Source organism: Pseudorca crassidens, chromosome 18 (genome assembly GCF_039906515.1).
Source record: "Pseudorca crassidens isolate mPseCra1 chromosome 18, mPseCra1.hap1, whole genome shotgun sequence".
Classification (NCBI taxonomy): domain Eukaryota; kingdom Metazoa; phylum Chordata; class Mammalia; order Artiodactyla; family Delphinidae; genus Pseudorca; species Pseudorca crassidens.
The window spans coordinates 11,872,599-11,894,076 of NC_090313.1; the positions used below are offsets into that span (position 1 = coordinate 11,872,599).

Below are 21,478 nucleotides of genomic sequence, written 5' to 3' on the forward strand. Positions count from 1 at the left end.
CTTTATGTCTGAGCTGGTTCCATGGGTAACAGTTCAAACTAAGTGTAGAGAGAAGCTGGCCAAGTTCTGCCAGTGCTGATTTGTTTTAACAACTGTCAATGAACATAGAACAAGTGTACAAGACGATGTTGCTGGAAGCACATTAAAATGCAAAATTTTACAGAATCAAAACCCCACATTCTGGAATCTGAGAGCTAAACAAAATATTGAAATAGTGTCTTTATATCATTATATCAAATAATTTAAATATTTAAAATCAGTATCACTTCTTAGTTTCAAACGACAAATATACACCTACGACATGCAAAAGTCCTGTTATGCCGCGGGCCTGAACCGAAGATGATACAAGTAATGGTTCCTGCCCTTGAGAAGTGTGTGATCTATTTGGAAGGATAAGCCTGCAAAGTTATACAATAATTTGAGTAATATTTAAGACAATAATAGAACTGTCAAACATCAACATCAGTACTGAAAATATTATTATGAATTCTGAGGACGGAAAAGGAATACTTTAGTCAAAGGCTTTATATTGGAAGGGACACACACCGCAGGTTTACAAGGGTGGGTGCACTCCCTCTAGAATGGTCAAAGGTAACCCAATGATGCAACACTGCATTGGTGATGGTCCAAAGCCACTCCCATAGCTCTAGGGAAGCCAGCCTGAACCTCAGCTCCAGTTGTCACTGCCTCCCAGGGTGTGTTTGTCAAAAACACCAGATTTCTGGGCCCCCATCCTGCACAGGTTGACCGCCCAGTTCTCTGATAAATTCACGTAATGGGTCTCAAGGAAGTCATATGAATGGGGGAGGGGGAGAGTCATTTTTGATGGCAGCTAGTTTGTGCAATTACTGACATGCAATTTACTGGAAGTGTAACTGATCCACACTTTCCCACGGCACTCAGGTGTCCCCAGTCCTTACCATCTGCTTTCTTGATGTCCTTGTGACCTTGGTTCTGCAGCTTCAACAGTTTCTCAACATGTCCCTCCTCAAGGAGTCGGCCAGTTCTCCAAAGCCACATCATCCAGGGCAGAGGAGTCATGGTGGTGATGGCCACTGAGAGGTGACCCTGTGGCAGGGCCCTGGCTCAGCCGCAGAACCACGGGATGGATTCTGAGTCCCCAGCTCCTTCCACCCGAGCACTGCGGAAGCAGGAAACAGGGAACTTTCCACAGTGCGGCTAACCCAGCCCCACCTGCTTAGTTTACTGCTGTACATGAGACAGTCCCAGTCAACATGCTGCAAAACGGTTATTTCTTAACTCTAGGAAATCCAAATTAAGACAATGTAATCATAAAGAAGAAGAATTGCTAGTCATTGTTAATGTACAGATCATAAAAACTGATTTTTTAAAAAAATAAAAAATACTGTATTTTGAAAAACAGGTAAAAAATATGAAATTCTTAATGGTAATGCAGTAAGGCTCATATTAACTACTATACTTACATAATTTATCTGGCTAGATATGCATGATTAAAATTTCTGTTACTGCCTAATAGTGAAAAATTTTAGTTTTGTTACAAAGCCCAGGAGACTGGAATTTCATTTTGCTCAAAACTCAGAAAGTATTACATTAGCAAAAATCAGTAAAATCTGATATAATAGTATAAATCATTAAAAACACCATTGGTAAATGGATTTACAGAATCTCCATGAATATGCAATGAAGACGTTTTTACAATATTTATTAAGATAACAATTTTATAAATTGAAAGACTCAGAGGCACATAGTTTAAAAGGCCAATACCATGGGAATAATGAAGTCAACACAGAAAAGAAGATATGAACAGTTACAACCAAGACAAGATTTTTTTAAAAGCCACATCCCCCCAATACACATCATACGAACTATCCTTCAAAATTACCATGATAAAAAGTTACTTCCTTCAAAGAAAAATAATTCTTTCCACCTACCAAGCCTAGAAAATCCTATTTACAATGAACTGTCCTGTATTTCATCAGTATTGTTTAATATGGCCTCTTCTATTTTGTCACTAGAAGTACTGAAAATTTTATAGCTATTATATTTACAAATACACATAATATTTAAATTTGCTCTTCACTGAGAACAACTGAATATATACTTAATCAAATCACAATACAAATGTTTTAGTGTTGATAATACATTCTGTGGAGACAGGTGTATGAGGAGAGCTGTATTTAGAATTATGTTGTTTCTGAAGGATTACTAGGCCAATAAGTCTGATAAAACTCAAGGTAGTCACAAAAACAGGTCTTCGTTGATGAAGAATTTAATTTATTTCTGTTTTAACTGGACACACGGGGCTTCTTCAGTCAACCTTCACCACACTGTATATTTTGGTAACAAACCAAAAGCATGCAAAGAAGCCAATTGTTCCTATAAAAGAAAAAACAAAAATAAATCCCTTTTCAAAGGCAGCTTCATGATTTACACAAAAATACAGGCTTAAAATGATTGGTTCCTTAAAAAAAGTCACAAAACTATAAATCATTACTTAACAGGAATATCCCATAGATCCGTGAACTTTTTTGAAATATACAGAACTATAAACTACAGAATAATTCAAATCAAATTTCTTACAGAAATTGATAGAAAAAAACTTTTTATGCTATAAGATTATTGAAAGCTTTCTGTAATATATTCTTTTTCTTATTACATGGAAAAGGCTAAAATTGAAGATGAAAAGGATGCCAATTTTACTTTTCTATTTAAGAATATTTTCATTTTTTTTCCCCACGTCTTTTTTTGGGAGTATAATCGCTTTACAATGTTGCACTAGTTTCTGCTGTATAACAAAGTGAATCAGCTATATGTATACATATATCCCCATATCCCCTCCCTCTTGCACCTCTCTCCCACCCTTCCTTAAAAAACTAAAAACAGAACTACCATACGACCCAGCACAGCAATACCACTACTGGGCATATACCCTGAGAAAACCATAATTCAAAAAGAGACATGGGGCTTCCCTGGTGGCGCAGGGGTTCAGAGTCCGCCTGCCAATGCAGGGGACACAGGTTTGTGCCCCGGTCCGGGAAGATCCCACATGCCACGGAGCGGCTGGGCCTGTGAGCCAAGGCCGCTGAGCCTGCGCGTCCGGAGCCTGTGCTCCGCAACGGGAGAGGCCACAACAGTGAGAGGCCCGCATACCGCAAAAAAAAGAAAAAAAAAAAAGAGACATGTACCACAGTGTTCATTGCAGCACTATTTACAATACCCAGGACATGGAAGCAGCCTAAATGCCCATCGACAGATGAATGAATAAAGCAGATGTGGCACATATATACAATGGAATATTACTCAGCCATAAAAAAGAAATGAAATTGAGTTATTTGTAGTGAGGGGGATGGACCTCGAGTCTGTCATACAGAGTGAAGTAAGTCAGAAAGAATATTTTCTTATCACAAAATGGAAAACTGCCATTTAATTAATTCAACATATGATGTGAATGGCTTAAATATCAGAATATCAGATTCACAGAGTAATTAAATGGGGATACTTTCTAAGTACAGTTAGCAGGAAGGATCAGTTTTCAAAGAATTATAATAAAATAACTCAAAAAGATTTTACAATGTGTTGAAAGTGATATGATTAGAATAGTAACAAAGGCACACCCCCTCTGAAATGAGAGGTGGTGTGGTACTGGAGGACAGAGCAGCTCTGTCATGAGCTGTGTGTATCATCTTTGGATTAGACACCTGGAATCTCCAAGCCCATTTCTTTATCTTATTTAAGAGGGATAATTTTATCTGCCCTATCTCCATAGACTGTTATTACAGTAAATGAGATGATTCATGAAAAAATACATGCCTTAATTTTCAGGTGCTTTCATCCCTCTAGATTCCAAAAAATCTGAATGCTAGATAGGTGACAAAAATGAGGCTCCAAGGGGTTACGTAACTGTCTAATGGCCTGTGGCTGGTAAGAAAGGCCAGAATTCAAATTCACTTTTTCTGACTTCAAGTGTAGTATTCTTTTAAACTACACCATGCTTAGATTTACTAAACATAAATTCAGAGACTCTGTTTTGCAAGAGAATATATATTAAATTGTGAAACTAACCCTTTTTTTTTTTTTTTTTTTGTGGTACACGGGCCTCTCACTGCTGTGGCCTCTCCCGTTGCGGAGCACAGGCTCTGGACGTGCAGGCTCAGCGGCCATGGCTCACGGGCCCAGCCGCTCCACGGCATGTGGGATCTTCCCGGACCGGGGCACGAACCCGTGTCCCCTGCATTGGCAGGCGGATTCTCAACCACTGCGCCACCAGGGAAGCCCGAAACTAACCCATTTTTAAAGCTGAGGCATAGCTTTTTTTCCAAGATTACCCCCTGAGAAATAGTCAATAGGTAGGGGTGCAGAAGAATACAGAAGGAGATATATACATGCCCCTTGTGGAAGCTTTATCTTTAAAGTTCCAACAGTTTTCACCATTGTTTTAAATGTAATATAAACAGAAAGTATTAAAGTAGATTTTCTAAGCCAAGAGACTATACATGGGCCATTACTACAGAAGTTGTGAATGTTATTATTCTCACATCATACATGTACCGAGTACCTATTCTGTGCACGTCAGGCACACTGTGTGTGTTTTGGAGGACACACAAATACACCTTTTGGATATTCAAAGGGTCATTATTAAGACTTGGGAGAGGTTGGGGTTAATTTTGGAAAAGTAATGGTGAAAACATAAATATATTTAAACAATATTATGGTTAGCAAGAACTTCAAGATAATAGAAGGTATTTTAAGATGAGAAAAAACATTTTATCATCATACTAGCAACCCTAAGAAAGTTAAGTTTATTTTGTTCTTAACAAAATACTTCTAGTATTTTATTTTGTTCTTAATATTGAATAGATATAGTGTACATACTAAAAGTGGCATCTTTCCTTATGTGACAGAACAATTATTTTGTCTTGTATAATAGACTGACTTAAATAAAAGGTGTCAGTTCAGAGTCCTGAAATAAATATGGATGTCCCCACTTTAGAAAAATGCAAGACACTGGAAGGGCTCAGCACTCCTACGTAGAGAACCTTTTCCACAAAGTGAAATACACTAAAAGTTACTGGCTTAACTGGTTGATTCAATTTGATGTGGCTCCAGAATTTAGATTACAAAATTTGTTTTACTCTAAGTAAGTAAAAATATGACACTTTAAATATCAAGAACAATAAAGTTCAGGTGATGGTTAAATTATCTTTATAACATATGCCTGGAAAAACAACAAGACGTTTACCAAGATCATTATTTTTTGTGTGTAGCAAGGAATAAATTACTCTATATATGCATGCATGGACACAAATACAGATGCACAAAAACAGTAATCCTTGTTTCACAGGCTATTACTGTTTTACAGACATTTATTAATTAAGACTTATGGCTATGGACCTAAATCTATCACATAGCATCAAGATATGCACCCCCCAACTCCTACCCCACTATGTCTGACCAATGAACGACCTGCAGTACAGAATTGATGTAAGTGCCTAAAGCTTGTTACATACTGACATAGCAACAGGGGTACTTCAAAACTCTACCTAATTTTCTTAAATGTTAACAGATGAGTAAAAAATAGAAAAGTTCTAATTTTTTAGAAAGTTTTTTTCTGGGACTTCCCTGGAGGTCCAGTGGTTAAGACTCCGTGCTTCCAGTGCAGGGGGCACAGGTTTGATCCCTGGTCGAGGAACTAAGATCCCACATGCCGTGAGGCCAAAAATAAAAACTTAAAAAAAAAAAATTTTTAAGTTTTTTTCTTTTGACTCCTATATTTCCTCACATAGCATGCAACACAATCTTAGATAAAATTTTAGATGTACATTTTTTATGACAAAGAAAGGTCCCTCCAATCTTTTTTTTTTTTTTTGGTGTAGCCCTTCCACAAATGCTGACCAAGCACCCACAGGGCTCTGAGATACAGAAAACTTATCTAGGTAGACAGAGAAGATATACACATAGAAATACCAATATAAAGCACACTGTGTCCCATTAGGTACTTGGATTTTAAAGTGGAGATATAAAACTGTAGTTTAAAACTTCTGGAATAAGGGATGTCCTATGATTATCTTTTCTTGATATCATTTATTTTCAATCTCATCTTGACTTCACGGCCTCAATTTCTACTTACTCCTAAACTTAGGTAGTTAGAGCTTTTTATGCTATTTCTGAAATGAGCAGAAGCACGACTGTTCCACTAAGCGATTAACAGGGGAAAACCTTGAGAACTACTGGTTGAGATGCCCCTGTACTTGCAGCACAACAATGGACCCCGTTTAGTCTTCTCCCTTAGGTTCTGTTTTCTCACCTTCGGTTTACCGATATTCACCTCACAGGGAGGCAGACCAAACTATGCTTAGCTGCACTCAAAACTAAATACAGGAGCACTGAGTAGCCACAAGCTTTCATGCAATTGTAATTTGCCTAAGAACTTGTAATTTGGATGCAAGTTAAAATAATTGTAATCTGCCTAAAAACTTATTGACTAAAAATAACTCGTTCTAATTCTTACCTGTAAAAAGAAAGAAGATCAAAACCATTATCATGGTATAACCAAAGTACAGAATTGTACTTGCTGTTCCTGTGATTTGCAGTTTTGAAAAGAAGTAGTGTATTGCATATATTAAGAAATAAACTGCAGTAAAGCCACTGGTAAGGAATGAACGCCATTGCCAATGATAATCCTGGGTAGAAAAGAAAAAAATGAAAGATCAAGAAATACTTTCCAATTAATAGATAACATGTACTGGAATAAAGTTATAAAGCAAACATAGCTAAGTGAAATAGCACCCCAAACCTAATTTTTGCTATTGGTTCCAGTCTCTTTCTCACACCGAACTTTGCTAATTTCTCTCCTCACTAAAGGTGCTGAGAAGCACCCTCTACCTTTGATGGAACTACTTAAAGACTGGCTAAAAACGTTTAGAAAAATCGTAAACAGTTTATGAATAATGAAGCATTAGGCTATATTTTAAAATGTATGTTTCCCAAAAAGAAAAGAAATATACGAAGAGCTTAGTTACATAATTCAAAATTAGTATTACTTATAGTCTAGTCATCTCTATATTAGGAAGATTATGCTCAAAAAAAAAACCTGGTTGAAACCCATTTTTAGTTATTACTAACAATTTATATAAGGTAGGTTTTTAAATACAGCTTCTCTTACTTTTACATAAAGTGGCTTACAGCTTAGCAAGAGATCTTCTAAAAGATACTTCACTATCTTACCCTTTGGAATATGTAAAAAATATATATATTTCAAAAGTACACCAAGATTAGAAAATCCTAAAGAATCCACACACGAAAACTTCTACAACTAATAAATGAACTCAGCAAAGTTGCAGGGTACAAGATCAACATGAAAATCAGTGTTTTCATATACTGACAATGAACGATCCAGAAAAGGAAGTTTAAAAAATTATTCCACTTACAGCAGCATCCAAAAGAAAAAAATACCTAGGAATAAATTTAACCAAGGAGGTGAAAGACTTATACACTGAAAACTACAAAACACTGCTAAAAAAAAATTAAAGATGATTTAAATAAATGGAAAGCCATCTGCTTTTATGGATCAGAAGACTTAATATTGTTAAGATGGCAACACTCTCCAAAGCAACCTACAGATTCAATGCAATCCCTATCAAAATTCCAACAACCTTCTTAGCAAAAATGAAAAAGCCAATCCTCAGAGTCATAGGAAATTGCAAAGGGCCCTAAAGAGCCAAAATAATCTTCAAAAAGAAGAACAAGGTTGGAGGACTTACCCTTCCCAATTTCAAAACGTAACATGAAGCCATGGTAATCAAAACAGTGTGGTGTTGGCATAAAAACAGCATATATACCACTGGAACAGAATTGAGACTCCAGAAATAAACCCACACCATCTATGGGCCAATGTGTTTTCAACAAGGTTGCCAAGGCCATTTAATAAGGAAAGAATAATTTCTTCAACAAAAGGTGCTGGGAAAACTGGATAGCCACATGCAAAAGAATGAAGTTGGACCCCTAACTAATACCACATACAGAAATTAATTCAAAATGGATCAATGATCTAAAACTATAAACTTGGAAGAAAACATGGGGGTAAATCTTCACGACCTTGGATTTAAGCAATGAATTCTTAGAAACAAAAGAAAATATAGATAAATCGGACCCTCTAAATTAAAAGTTTGGTGCAAAAGACATCACTAAGAAAGTGAAAAGACAGCCTACAGAATGGGAGAAAAAATTTACAAATCATGTATCTGATAAAGGTCTAGTATCCAGAATATAGAAAGAACTCTAACAATTAAACAAAAAGATAAACAACCCAACTTACAAATGGGCAAAGGAATTAGACATTTCACCAAACAAGATACCCAAGAAAATATGCTCATCATCATTAGTCATTGGGGAAATGAAAATCAAAACCACAGTGAGATACCACTTCACACCTTCTAGGATGGCTATACTTTAAAAACCCAGAAAATAGCAAGTATTGGCAAGGATGTAGAGAAACTGAAACACTTGTGCATTGCTAGTAGGAATGTAAAATGGTGCAGCCACTGTGGAAAAAACAGTTTGATGGTTCCTCAAAAAGTTAAACAAAGAATAACCGTATGACTCAGCAATACCACTCCAACATATATACCCCAAAGAACTGGAAACAGGTACCCAAATAAATATTTGTACACGAACGTTCATAGCAGCACTATTCACAATAACCGAAAGGTGGAAACAAACCTAATGTGTATCAATGAATGAATGAATAAACAAACTGGAGTACATCTATCTATGCAATGGAATATTACTTGGCTATAAAAAGGAATGAAGCACTGATACATGCTACAGTGTGATGAACCTTAAAACATTCTGCTAAGTGAAGGAAGCCAGACACAAAAGTCACACATAATGTATGATTCCATTTACATGAAATATCCAGAACAGATAAATCTGCAGAGACAGAAGCAGATTGGTGGTTGCCAGGGTCTGAAGGGGAGAGAAGAACGGGAAGTAACTACTTAATGGGTATGGGATTTTATTTAGGGTTGATGAAAATATTTTGAGAAAGAGAGAGTGGGTGCACAACACTGTATATGTAGTACGTGCCACTGAATTGTTCACTTTAAAATGGTTGATTTCATGTTATGTGAACTTAACCTCAATTTTTTAAAAAAGCGTCTCAAGTTTAACAAAGTCAGATTTTATCTCCTGTATAGAAAACAACTATAAAAGAATGATTTAACACAATCTAAATCTTTAAAAGTCACCTAAGGACACCAACACACATCACCATGTTGCCAAGTATATAACTCATAACAATGTAATCTCTGAAATGTTTTAATGAATTTTTCCACTTAAAATGTTTATTTTCACTGAATTTTCAGTCTACCAGTGTCTGTATCACAAAAAAAGAATATTAATTTTAAAGTCAGACAGTTAAAGAATAAAAATTCAGCAAAATGTGTTATTCTCAGGAAATTAACATTTTAAAGTTAAGCTCTAAATAAATAAATATACTGAATTAGGATACTATCTTAATTCAATCTTAAAGAAGGCTACATTCGATTTAGGAATACAGGTCAATTTCTACCTTAATAACACATATTTACAGAAATCACTTCAATTACAGTTAAGTCCCCTACATATGAACCTTCAAGTTGAGAACTTTCAAAGATGCGAATGTGCACCTGGTTCCAGCAAGGAACCAGCACCTGACCTGTGCCATCAGCGTCAGGCGTAAGTGAAATTGCAGCTTGCCCTCCGTCTCCCGTTGCTGACGATCCTTCAGCTCTACCATCTCCCCCTCCCCTTCCCTCCTCCAGTCAGTAACTCTTCTTGTCTGTTCACTCGATGCCAGCCCTTGTACCCCAATTGTTGTATTGTACTACTGTACTTTTCAAGGTGCTGTACTGTAAGATTAAAAATGATTTATTTTTTCTGTTTGTTTTTTATGTATTATTTGTGTGAAAAGTATTATAAACCTATTACAGTACAGTACTATATAGCCGACTGTGTTAGTTGGGTACCTAGGCTAACTTTGATGGACTTATGAACAAACTGGACTTACGAACGCGCTCTTGGAACAGAACTCGTTCTATGTAGGGGTCTTACTGTAATAGTATTCAAAGTGGCCTTATGCCAAAATTATAAATACTGTCCACAAATTAACGTAATTGAATATTGCTAATACATACCTCTGCACATAGGTGGAAATAGCAAAGAAGTATAGTTGCTTCAGAACAGGTAATAACCAAAATGATAAACACCAGGAACAGGAAGCCAAACATGTAATACATCTGGTGTGACCTATAATCAAACATGTCAAGATGAAGCTATAAATATTTTCTCTTTGACACAGTAAATGACACAATCTTCTTCTCATTTTTCTTGAACTGAAAATGTTTGCTTTTTCTCCCAACTAATCAAAGACAAATTCTCGTAGATTTAGACAGTGATGGGGCGGGGGCGGGGCAAGGGGAAGAAGGATGCAGCAGTGCTATTGGACTCTGCCTTCCTGTTGAGGGAGAACCTAAAACTCTTATTTATTCAAATACGCTTAGCCAATCTGTCTACTGGTGAGTCAGACAAATTTGATTAAAAAATTAATATGAAGACAGAGCCAAACTAAGAAAAGGTTACATTTGGTACATATTGTTTCTTATCATATATGATAAAAATCAGTTGAATTTGGAAAAAACACTAACGGTCAGGAATGAAAGACAAGTTCTAATTACTAAAAAGCTCCAATTTAGTTCTGACAATGCTACCTGGAACCTTGGCACTTTCTGTAACATATGTCAATGCGATCAAATAAGGATCATGATATACTGCAATGTACACACCCTAACAGTGAGGCTCGAAATTGCCACTATGTGCTTTCCCATTCGAACAAGAAATCAGAGAATGAAGGGATCTTGGGATAAGAAACGACTTTGTGATTTTTTTCCCCCCTTTGGCTGTACCATGCGGCTTGCGGGATCTTAGTTCCCCAGGCCCTCAGCAGTGAAAGTGCAGAGTCCTAACCACTGGACCACCAGGGGATGCCCAAGAAACGACTTTGAAAGTTGTCTAGCTCAACCCTTCCTCCAATGCTGGCTTGAATACACTCTATCAAGAGCTCAGAGCATCTCCTCTGAAGCACTACAGATGACTTATTAAAGAGCACAGATTTGGAGAGATTTAGGTTAATTTTCTGCCATATAGAAAATGTAGCTGTGTGACACAGGCAAATTACTTAACCTCCAAAATCTCATTTTCACCTCTGTAAAATGGGATAATACCCACTTTACAGAGGTCTGAGAATTAAGAAATAATAAGCACTTGATTAATAATAACTTATCACAATTATTCTTTCTCACACTGAAAAGATAACCTTTTGTCTCTTAAGATTTCTGATAATTGGAGAATGGCTTACATTTATCAGGTATAAATAGTAATCCATATAAACAAAAAGAGAAAGCTAGTACTACATATAATGGGAATGGGAATAAGAGGACTTGACTTAGTCCTTAGCTTACCAAATACTATTCAGAATGAAGAAAAGCTGTATAAAGATGCACCCAAAGGGCAAAATCCCTCCCATGATAATACCAGGTAACGGCTTTGTGTAGAAGGACTGCTCAGGAATTTGACGTGGAATCTGATTGGTTCGAACTGGGTGTTCAATGGCCTTCAGAAAAAAACAAAAGAAAGGATTCATAATTATATATCTATAATCTAGTACAGAAAGGAAAAAATTCTTCTCTGTACTAGATTATTTGCCTGCTTTTTCTCAGCTTCCATGATGACACGAATGGCGACACAGTCTACCTGAGTCATCCAGATGACATTTGTATTTAGAAGCAACAAACCAGATACCATCAGGTACAATATTCAGTCTGTCTTCTGGAACAAGCCACCACTGTTTCCAGCAGTGATCCAATGACTAATGGCTTCAGACAAAGTAAGGAATACACAGAAGGAGATAATATAGTACTCAGAAAGTAGTACTTAATAAAAAGATAGAGTTAAGTTTTTCCTTTTAATTACATACTTGCTGTAAGAAATCAGCTGGTTCTGAAACTGTGGTCAATGTATTTTTTTTGGAGATGGACAGTGTCATCTTTATTAAAATTGCTCAATTTTACTAAGACTTAAGAACACGAAGAAGATAATGAATGGCTCTATGAAGCTTTATAATCCTAAATTATTGGTGATGTTCTCAATTATTCTCCCTTTCGTAACACATTACATGGTAGTATAAAAACAAATGGAACCTAAAGTACCTAAACATAGTTACATAAGAGGAAAAAAGAGTACATATGCAGAAATTCATTTCCTTGCAAAAAAGTTCAAAAACATACTTCTATAGGTTTTGTGATGACATAGCAAAATTTAAAACTTGATATTCTCATTGAGATTATACTCCTGTGGACTAGATTATTTTACATGTAGGTATATGTGTATATAGGCAGAGACCCACTAAATCGTTCTTCAAGTTTTATATTTTTAGAATTTTAAGTACTTATTTAATCTATTTAATTAAAAAAATTTCAAACCATATCAGTTTACTACTTATGCTATATAGATTTTAAGTCATGAATTAAACAAAATGCCAAAGAACTGAAAAATCTTTTAGTAGCCTGGCATGGTAGGTGCAGTGGAGACTCTGAAGTCTCTTAAAAGTCAAAGTAGATAAGTTTCTTCCAAGGTTTTTCCAGGTCCCCTCACAAAGTGTACTACACTACGTAATTTCTCTTAACCTTGTGGAGATACTTTCAGAGGAGAGCAAAGATAGCGAAGTGGAGTTAGAGGAGGACACTGAAGAATTCTCATTTTCCTCTTAGCGTGAGGTTAGAAAGGGGGCAGCAGAGGTGGAGACCGAAAGACTGGAGGGAGGGACTGAGACTTGATTATAATATTTCTTAAAATCAAATATTAGCAGGTAAGCATATAAAATTTATTCCAAAGCTACATATTAAAAAAATTGCTACTCTTACTGTATAGTCACTTTTCTTACAGCTTCACTTCCTAACCCATACTCAGTTTTACCCAGTTTACTTAGTTAAGTAATATAGATTAGAAACACTTATGGCTAAGAAAAAAATGCATGTACTTTTTAGGTTAAAGAAAAGTAGTTATTTTTAATGTAACACATTCAAATTTTTCATTAGTTTAAATTAGCATTTCATTTCCTATTAATCCATTTTAGCTTCCATTTCCATTTACTTACAAAACTTTGAAATCTAAGTTTACATCCATAACCTCTCTCTACCACACTCTTCTGAGTACTGTTTTAAGAAGGACTGCAGTCAAACTAGGAAGTCATCAATTTTCTATGAAATCCAGATCCCACAGGACTAGTTTGTATCTTTTAGATACCTATGTCTTTTAAGGTGGCACATGCTAACTTCCACAGTTGAGATTCATTTGAATAAGTTAACACCTATAAACTTACATTCTTCTTAAAACCAAAGTATGCACCAATAAATGTTAGAGGCACAGATATGCAGAACCAAAGAGCCAATATGGCAACCAATGTCCCGAAAGGAATAGATGCTGAAGATCCTTCTCCCCAGAGAATCAGATTCATTATAAAGAAGTCAGCAAACACAATCCTGAAAGACACAATAGGTTTTTGGGTAAAACCTGAGGTGGAAGCAAAATGATATAGTAGCAATCATATGTAGTTAATATCATGATTTCTGTGTTATACACAAGGAAAGTGGAACTGCTGAGCCATAGGGTATGTGAATTTAAAACTTTAGTAGAAACTGCCGAGTTGCTCTTCAGATTGGTTTTGCCTGACTTAAACTCCTACCAGCAGCTTATGAAATTTACCTCTTTCCATATTTTCATCATGCTTGGGATTGTTAACTTTGTTGTTTTAATTTGCATTTCCTATTGACAACTGCAGCTGAGCATCCTTGTGTTTGTTGGCTTTCTAGGCTCCGGAAGCGCAGGCTCAGCGGCCACGGCTCACAGGCCCAGCCGCTCCGCGGCACGTGGGATCCTCCCACACCGGGGCACGAACCCGCGTCCCCTGCACCAGCAGGCGGACCCCCAACCACTGCACTACCAGGGAAGCCCCACTGCTCATTTTTCATTTGGGTCGCAGGGCTTTTGCAAAGTCACATATGTGAGTTATTTATATACGCTAGCAACTAACTCCTTGTTAAATACCTTTCTCCTAGTTTATGACTTTTAAGAACCCAAACATATGTGTACTTCGTCCCTTTCAGTCATTCTTCTATGAGTACATTTTTAAAACATGGCTGTAATAATACTATAATCACTTCTGTATACCGCCCCCCCACACACAGTTTTTAATGTTATCAAAGTGATCAATTTTTTCCTTTACCTTTTGTGTAACTTAAGAAAGCCTTTCCTAACCCGGGCTCATAAAAATACTCCTCTAAATTTTTGTCTAACCCGTTACATTTGGGTTTTAATCCACCTGGAACTGATTTCATGTGTGTGAGGTAAGAAGAGAATTTTTCTCCCTTCATGTGGAAAATCAATTGTCCCAGCATCATTTTACATTGTTCCTCTGGTTCGTGATGCCATGTCTAGCATGCTTCTGTGTATACATGGTCTACTTCTGTGTTCTCTATCCTGGCAGCCACAGGACCCCTCCAAATGTCTTTGCAATACTTGGTCTTCTCATCAGGTAACATGGTGAATTTGTATGTATCTCTAACAAGCTTTGTAGACTTGTCATATGGACTGTCCCTATTTTGAGAAGTTACTTCAGGTGTTGCAAAGTTTTTCTGTTGCTAATACTCCTGTGAATAGTCTTTTCCCCACACAACTACCACTACCATTAAGATGTTTCACTTGCAACTGGTGGTATTCATAATCTTGAAATATTGGCTGATATCTAGCCATTTTGCCCAACTCTTTTACTAATTCTACAAGTTTATAGCTCAAATTTGTTTATGTTCTCTGTATACAAATTATGTCACCAATAAATAATAATATAATCTCCACCTTTCTTTTTGTTTCATGTCTTAATGTAACTAGAACTTAAATAACTGAAGCCCTAAAAGTGATTTATGAAAATGTCTCTAGTGTTTCATCATTAAACGATGTTGGTTTTGAATCAGAGATGAGATTTTTATTAATAGAAGGGAGCATTTCTCTCTCCATTAAATTCTTTTTAAATCTGGAAACAATCTTTAATATTATCAAATGCCATTTTGCTGTGCCTACCGCAATAATTATATGCAGGTGCTTATTTATAAAAAAAATTTATGAATTGATTTCATATTATCAAATGATCCTTCTTTTCCTAGATGAACACCAATTCCCTTTGCCCTGGGGACTTGGGTTCTTGGCTCTTCTCCTCTCTACTTACCTCATCATCCCCTGGTGAACACCTGTTTTTAAGGGTGGGATGAAGATGATAAATCAGAGAAGGTTTGATAAGAGATGTAAAAAACTAGCATAGGATAACTTCTGTGAAGGCAAAAAGGAAGGAGTTTCACGGAAAAGGTATTCCAATGTTACACAATGTAAAGAGGTAAAGACAGGGAAAATGGTTTCTAGATTTGAAAATGGGAACATCTTTGGTAACCTCAGAGAGAAGTTCACTAAAGTGATGTGGGAAAAAGATTACGTGGGTTTACAATGTAAATATATGCTAAGAAAATCAGAGTAAGGGAGTATAGACTATTTTTTCAAGGCATTTTGTTGAAAACTGAAAAGAAAGACAGTAGACTAGAAGATGCTTACAGGAAGCTCTTTTTAGAATATGGGAAACGTAAGCATATTTGTAGGAAGAGATGAAACATGTGACCAGAACACAGAGAAAGAGAGAAATGGATTATGTCAGAGATTGGGGGGATGTTTGAAAGGCAAGATTCCAAAGGAAATTGTGGCTGACAGTCTTGGTAAGGAGGGGCACTTCTTCAACTGCCAGCAGAGGGAAAGAAGACAAAGGATATGGCTTGAGGAAAGCATAAAAATTTGAATAGAATATGAATGGCTGAGAGGCATGTGAATCTTCAATGGAGGTGAAAATCTGAGACTATTTAACCCAATCATGTCTAAAAATGCCAGCTATTCTTTCATTTCTGGCCTGCAAATGGAACAGTCCTGGCTTCAAGATTTAACCCTTGGCCTACTTTATTGCTGCTGATTATTCAGAGGCCAGTTCTTGCCCTCCATTCATCTGTGAGCGGGGGATAAACTGGGTTGTATTTCTAGGACCAGACACACATCAGATATTTGGTATCAGAAACTATCTTCCAAAGCACCACAGATGTTCTGTTTTTTTATGTTGGTGGTTGTTTTTTTCATTTTTGGTATATGTTACTCTAATCTAATTAATGGAATACGCTTAAAAGTAGCTATACTCATGATAAAAATCCGAAAATGTATGCCTGCCTGAACGATCTTCAGGTGAGGATTCATTTCTGTGATTAGGTCAAAAACTTTATACGCAGCCTTACATGACAATATGCCAGACTAAGAAACAGACTTTTAAGAAAAGGAATATAAAATTTCTCATGTCTAAAGGTACCCTTTCCAGATAAGACATGTAGTTGCCATTCTGCAAATGTTTATTAAATAGTCACTATTTAAAAATTAAATTCATTTTCTGGGGTACATAGAGACAGAAAAGATTAGACTTACAGGCCAGAAATTCTGGGAACTAAAATATGACTATGTCAAGCAAGTTATTATTGAAAAATTCACTTACCCAGGACAAAGAAATGATGTTAATAAAACGTTTGTTTTCCACTTCTCACCTCCAAAGGCTGTAGAACAAAACAAAAGTGGCATTGACATAAAGACTTTTCTTCAAAGCAAACCAAATATCCATACCTCAGGTCTGGTATCGGACAAATTAACAGACAGCACTGGGGGCCTATTCGTAGAAAATGACACTAGCAAATGTCCTAATACTCCCTAATCAAATGATCCAAATCAGAGATGCACATCACAGGACTGCCCTGGATAAGTCCCGCTCTAAAGATTGTTTCAGCATAAAATAAATCTAGTGTCAAAGGAAAGTCATCCAAACCAGTTTTCCTTTTCTAATCTTTTTTTTTTACTTCAAAACAAAACAAACCCTTAAATTCTAACCCAGTTTTAATTAATGGGACTAGATGGAAAAAGGGTGCACTGCAGATTCTCGTTTATCTTGAGGTCAGTTTCAGAATTTGTTATAAAACTAGGAACCCTCAAGCCTGACATGCAACACACTTCAATGTCCATAGTAGGTCTGAGTCTCCAGGATGCCTCCAGCACTGTAGTTTCAGGTAGGCCGTGGGTGGCGGTGGGGAGATCAGTGTGTAGGATCAGGTGACCAAGAAGAGTAGAAGGGTTACGGCCACTTGACAGAACAAATTTACTTACAAACTTTTTACTCTCCTTTGCCCCTCTCTATTTTTTTTTCCCCACTTTAAAAAAAACAATTAAAAACTTAAGTCTCGGGCTTCCCCGGTGGCGCAGTGGGGATGCGGCAGGTCCCCCCTGCCGATGTGGGGGACGCGGGTTCATGCCCCGGTCCGGGAGGATCCCACATGCCGCGGAGCGGCTGGGCCCTGGAGTCATGGCCGCTGAGCCTGCGCGTCTGGAGCCTGTGCTCCGCAACGGGAGAGGCCACAACAGTGAGAGGCCCGCGTACCACAAAACAAAAACAAAACTTAAGTTTCTAGAGTAAAAAAAAAAAGAAAATACACCTCTGCTCCTAGTTTAAAAGTTGGAGATAAAACTGGCTGAGATCTGAAAACCGCTTGGATTTTTAAAAAAAGTTTTAACAATTCATAAGCAATTTTAAGTACCTCTTGCCCTAAAAGAAAACAACAAATTATATATATATGATTTGAATTCATAGCATTACTGATAGGCTATTGTGAAATTATGAATTTTGGGTTTAATACAACTCTACTCAAAATCCTCATATATTTTTTGAAACATTAAAAATGCTTCTATAAAATGAAGTATTTTTTGACTAGGGCCACATGACAGTGTGTCTCAGAATGTTCTGCCTGATTAATATGCTACTTAATCTGCAGCTAGGAGAAATGAAGGACGGAGAGAAGATGAAGGGGAGGTGTGTCTGTCGGGCAGCGAGTACGGATCAGAACTCAAGTAGAGGGAACGGCATGTACGAAGGCAGGTGCACAGGCTGACTGAGGAACTCAAAGAAACCCAGTGCACAGAAACAGTGAGAAAGGGGGAGCAGGCAGGGGTCCAACCGTACCTCATATGTGTTAAAATACATCTGACCACCCTAATCCTATGTCTGTTAGAAAAGAATGAAAGAAAAAAAGAACTCTGACAAAATTCACAGAAATTAAACACACTCACACACACATACATGAATATAGAACTTCACATACTCTATGCATCTAGCAAAGTCTAATATTTCTATTTGGGGTTGAGTCTAGCCAACCACACATTAAGGCACCTATGTAATCCTACTGTGTTTTAGGGTTATTCTCTAAACCTTATTCCTATCAGAAGGCCTTGGGCAACCCTAGCCCTGTGTCAGCATCTCCCTGGCATTTAAATTCCCAGATTACCTATGGGACCGTCTCAACGTGACTACAGGATTCCTAAGCAGGGCAAACTCTGGCATTTACTGACCCCAGCAAAGTTGCTTTCTAAGTCATCTAATCATATCCCCATCCTTACTCTGTGGCTCTGATCCTTTTTTTCACTGAACTTTATTTTACTTCTGGAAAGCAAGAATACAAGAGAATGCAACAAATCATGCTACAAAAGTAACTTACTTCAGGGCTCTTTAAAACAGTGAGATCTTAATTTACTTTAAGTACAGTTCACTTTTATAAATATTAAATTGATGTAAGTACGACCTCTCTCATATAAGGTATTCCTGTATATACTACTTGTTTTTTAAAAATTTATTTATTTTATTTATTTATTTTTGGCTGCACTGGGTCTTCATTGCTGTGCGCGGGCTTCCTCTACTTGCGGTGAGCGGGCTTCTCTCTGCAGTGGCTTCTCTTGTTGCAGAGCACGGGCTCCAGGCGCGCAGGGTCAGTAGTTGTGGCGCACGGGCTTAGCCGCTCCGTGGCATGTGGGATCTTCTCGGACCAGGGCTCGAACCTGTATCCCCTGCACTGGCAGGCGGATTCTTAACCACTGCACCACCAGGGAAGCCCTGTACTGCTTGTTTTAATGAATAAATCAGTGATACTTGTATAGTTTTTCCTTTATTAGTCTAAATATGTTTCTATGAATGTAGCAAATCTAAGTTGTTCAGCCAAACCTGTGATGTCAAAACTTAAGGAGGAGAGACGGGATGATGGATAAGCAGCACCCAAATCTGTCTAACCCACTGTTTAAGCATGTCTGAACGAGCAAATCTCTGGACAGTCATCCACTTCACAAGCTTCATTAAATAAGGATACACACCTCTAACACGTATTGTTTAAAGAGCATCAACCGCCAGACACAAAGGCTCAGACAACTAAGGCAGCAGGTTAGACTCCTGATCTGAACGCCCAGCGGGGTGGCTTTTACTTACACTTATAGAATCTGGCAGCGACATAGCCTGCAGGAGTGCCCAGCAGCACCCATAAGACCACAGCACAAGTCATCAGTGCTCCTCTGTTGGCAGGTGACAAAAATCCCAGGCAAGCAAAAACTAAAAAATAAAGTTATGAATTTTATTATGGTTTCCTTTGAAGTGACAGAAGACCCCTCTCATTTTTTAAACAATGAACTAAATACAACTTCATGAAAATACGCTCTCTTACCAGGCAACCACACTGAAACTTAGTAATATTTAAGGCGCTGTATCTATAGGATCACACATAAAGCAAGCTCCAATGTGGAAGTCTCCTGTCAGGGTCCGTAAGTCCCCACCTTTCCTGTTATCAGCAGAGGCTCACTGGATGCTCATGAGTGCTTTCAGCTCTTCTGAGATTCAAGCACAGCTTTCAAAATTAACATCAATAAAAAATATTCCCACTATAAAATATTCTCACTTTTTGTTCCTTTTAAAAACAATATTGAATCCTCTGGGGTGAAAAAAACCTTATAACATTAAAACATAAAGAGATAAAAAAGAATCTAATAAAGAACAAAACAGGGGAAAAAAGATTTCATAGTACTATTTGTTTTGTGAACACAAGTTACTGAAGGGCTTGGTCAATGACTTGGGAAATTCTGGTTCCTACCCTTATTCAGCTAGTTCGTTTTATTTGTTCTTCCCTATATAACCCTCCCAACTAATAAGAAAGGAAGTACTATCTTATATTTATAGCAATTCCTAGCTTTAAACTGCAAGTCAGAAGTTATGGTTTTCTCAGAAAGAAATCCAAGAACAGATGCAGGTGGCTTTCTAATCCCAGGAGCACCAAAGTTTCCAGTGTTTCCCCTGGGTGCACACAGCCAAGCACACACCATTGCACACCCTCTGATCAGCACCAACTGAAGAGGAGAAACTCACAATCGATGACAGGAAACCAGACAGGGTAACTTTAGACGGTCTACTGGAATTTCAGCTAAGGTGCACCCCCCACCCCCAGTTCCTCCCAGGCCTGAGAAATGGATTGTTCTGAAGCAAAACAGTCCATATTCGAGCAGTAAAGGGAAACAATCCCTATCACTTTCTAACCTAGGCTCTCTGAAATGTTCCTTCCTTACAAGTTCACTTTCTAGCTGACCCAAACAAAGACTGGAGAGGGGCAGAAGGCAGCTCTCAATAAAATTTTGAAGCAGAATTTCACCCTCAAGCATCCATTCTGCTCTAACGCCACCTCAGCGCTCTGGGGATTCTGTGCAATCGCCTGTGTCCAAACCTCCTTCATGACTCATTTTCCCAACGTACCCTCTTCAGTGTAATATACTGACAAATGCTAGCCTCACCCATCACACCGGCATCTCCTTATCTAAGTTGTTAGTAGATAAACATGTTCTAGTTAGTCTTCAAACTGAGCTGAAAGGTGCAAATCAGTAAACCCCAAACTTATTCAGGTGCCAGACATCTGGCATTGATAATTCTCTTCCCAAACATTTATGTGGTTAATTGCATCATAAAAACTTAGAACAATTTTACTAGTAGAAAATGATTATAGTATTAGGTATTTAATATGCAACCAAACATAAGGACAAATGTTTGCTAAAAAAATTATTGAAAGGTCAGTGGTTTCTGAATTCTTCTAGTAACATTCATGTGTTACTGTTCATCAGTAGCACACAACAATAAAGGAAATATGGGGAAACGAATGCATAATTCAGAAAATTCTTTTCATAAACAGTTTTTTCTCTTGTAACTAGGAAAACTGAAAGACCATGGCATTAATATATTTCCAGAGAATAGTCTCAGAGCCACTCCTGCAGCTGATGAATACCTCTAAGGGATTTCTATTTTTAAAAAAAGAGAAGAAAAAGATTGTCCTAATTGACAAAACCTTAATAAAATATCTGAAGATTTTCAGGTGGCACAAGGAAGAGAGACTTTTTGTGTAGGAAGATCTTTCCTGAACACTGCTAGAGAAAGAAAGAGGTCTTGCTTCCTAAATCCTGCCAAGATGGAAAGGTCTACAAAGAGCTTCCT

At 37.4% G+C, this 21,478-nt stretch overlaps 1 protein-coding gene across 1 annotated transcript in view; it reads right to left on the minus strand.

Moving 5' to 3' along the window:
- Positions 1-1,667: 1,667 nt before the first annotated feature.
- TM9SF2 (transmembrane 9 superfamily member 2) overlaps positions 1,668-21,478 on the minus strand; it is a 57,559-nt gene continuing 37,748 nt past the window's right edge. Inside the window, exons 11-17 of the mRNA XM_067713349.1 lie at positions 19,442-19,561; positions 16,643-16,700; positions 13,397-13,556; positions 11,478-11,629; positions 10,155-10,266; positions 6,491-6,662; positions 1,668-2,358 (exon numbers count right to left, since the gene is read on the minus strand). Coding sequence (XP_067569450.1) covers positions 2,291-2,358; positions 6,491-6,662; positions 10,155-10,266; positions 11,478-11,629; positions 13,397-13,556; positions 16,643-16,700; positions 19,442-19,561 — 842 coding nt within the window. The 3' untranslated portion in view covers positions 1,668-2,290. The remainder of the gene's footprint in view (positions 2,359-6,490; positions 6,663-10,154; positions 10,267-11,477; positions 11,630-13,396; positions 13,557-16,642; positions 16,701-19,441; positions 19,562-21,478) is intronic.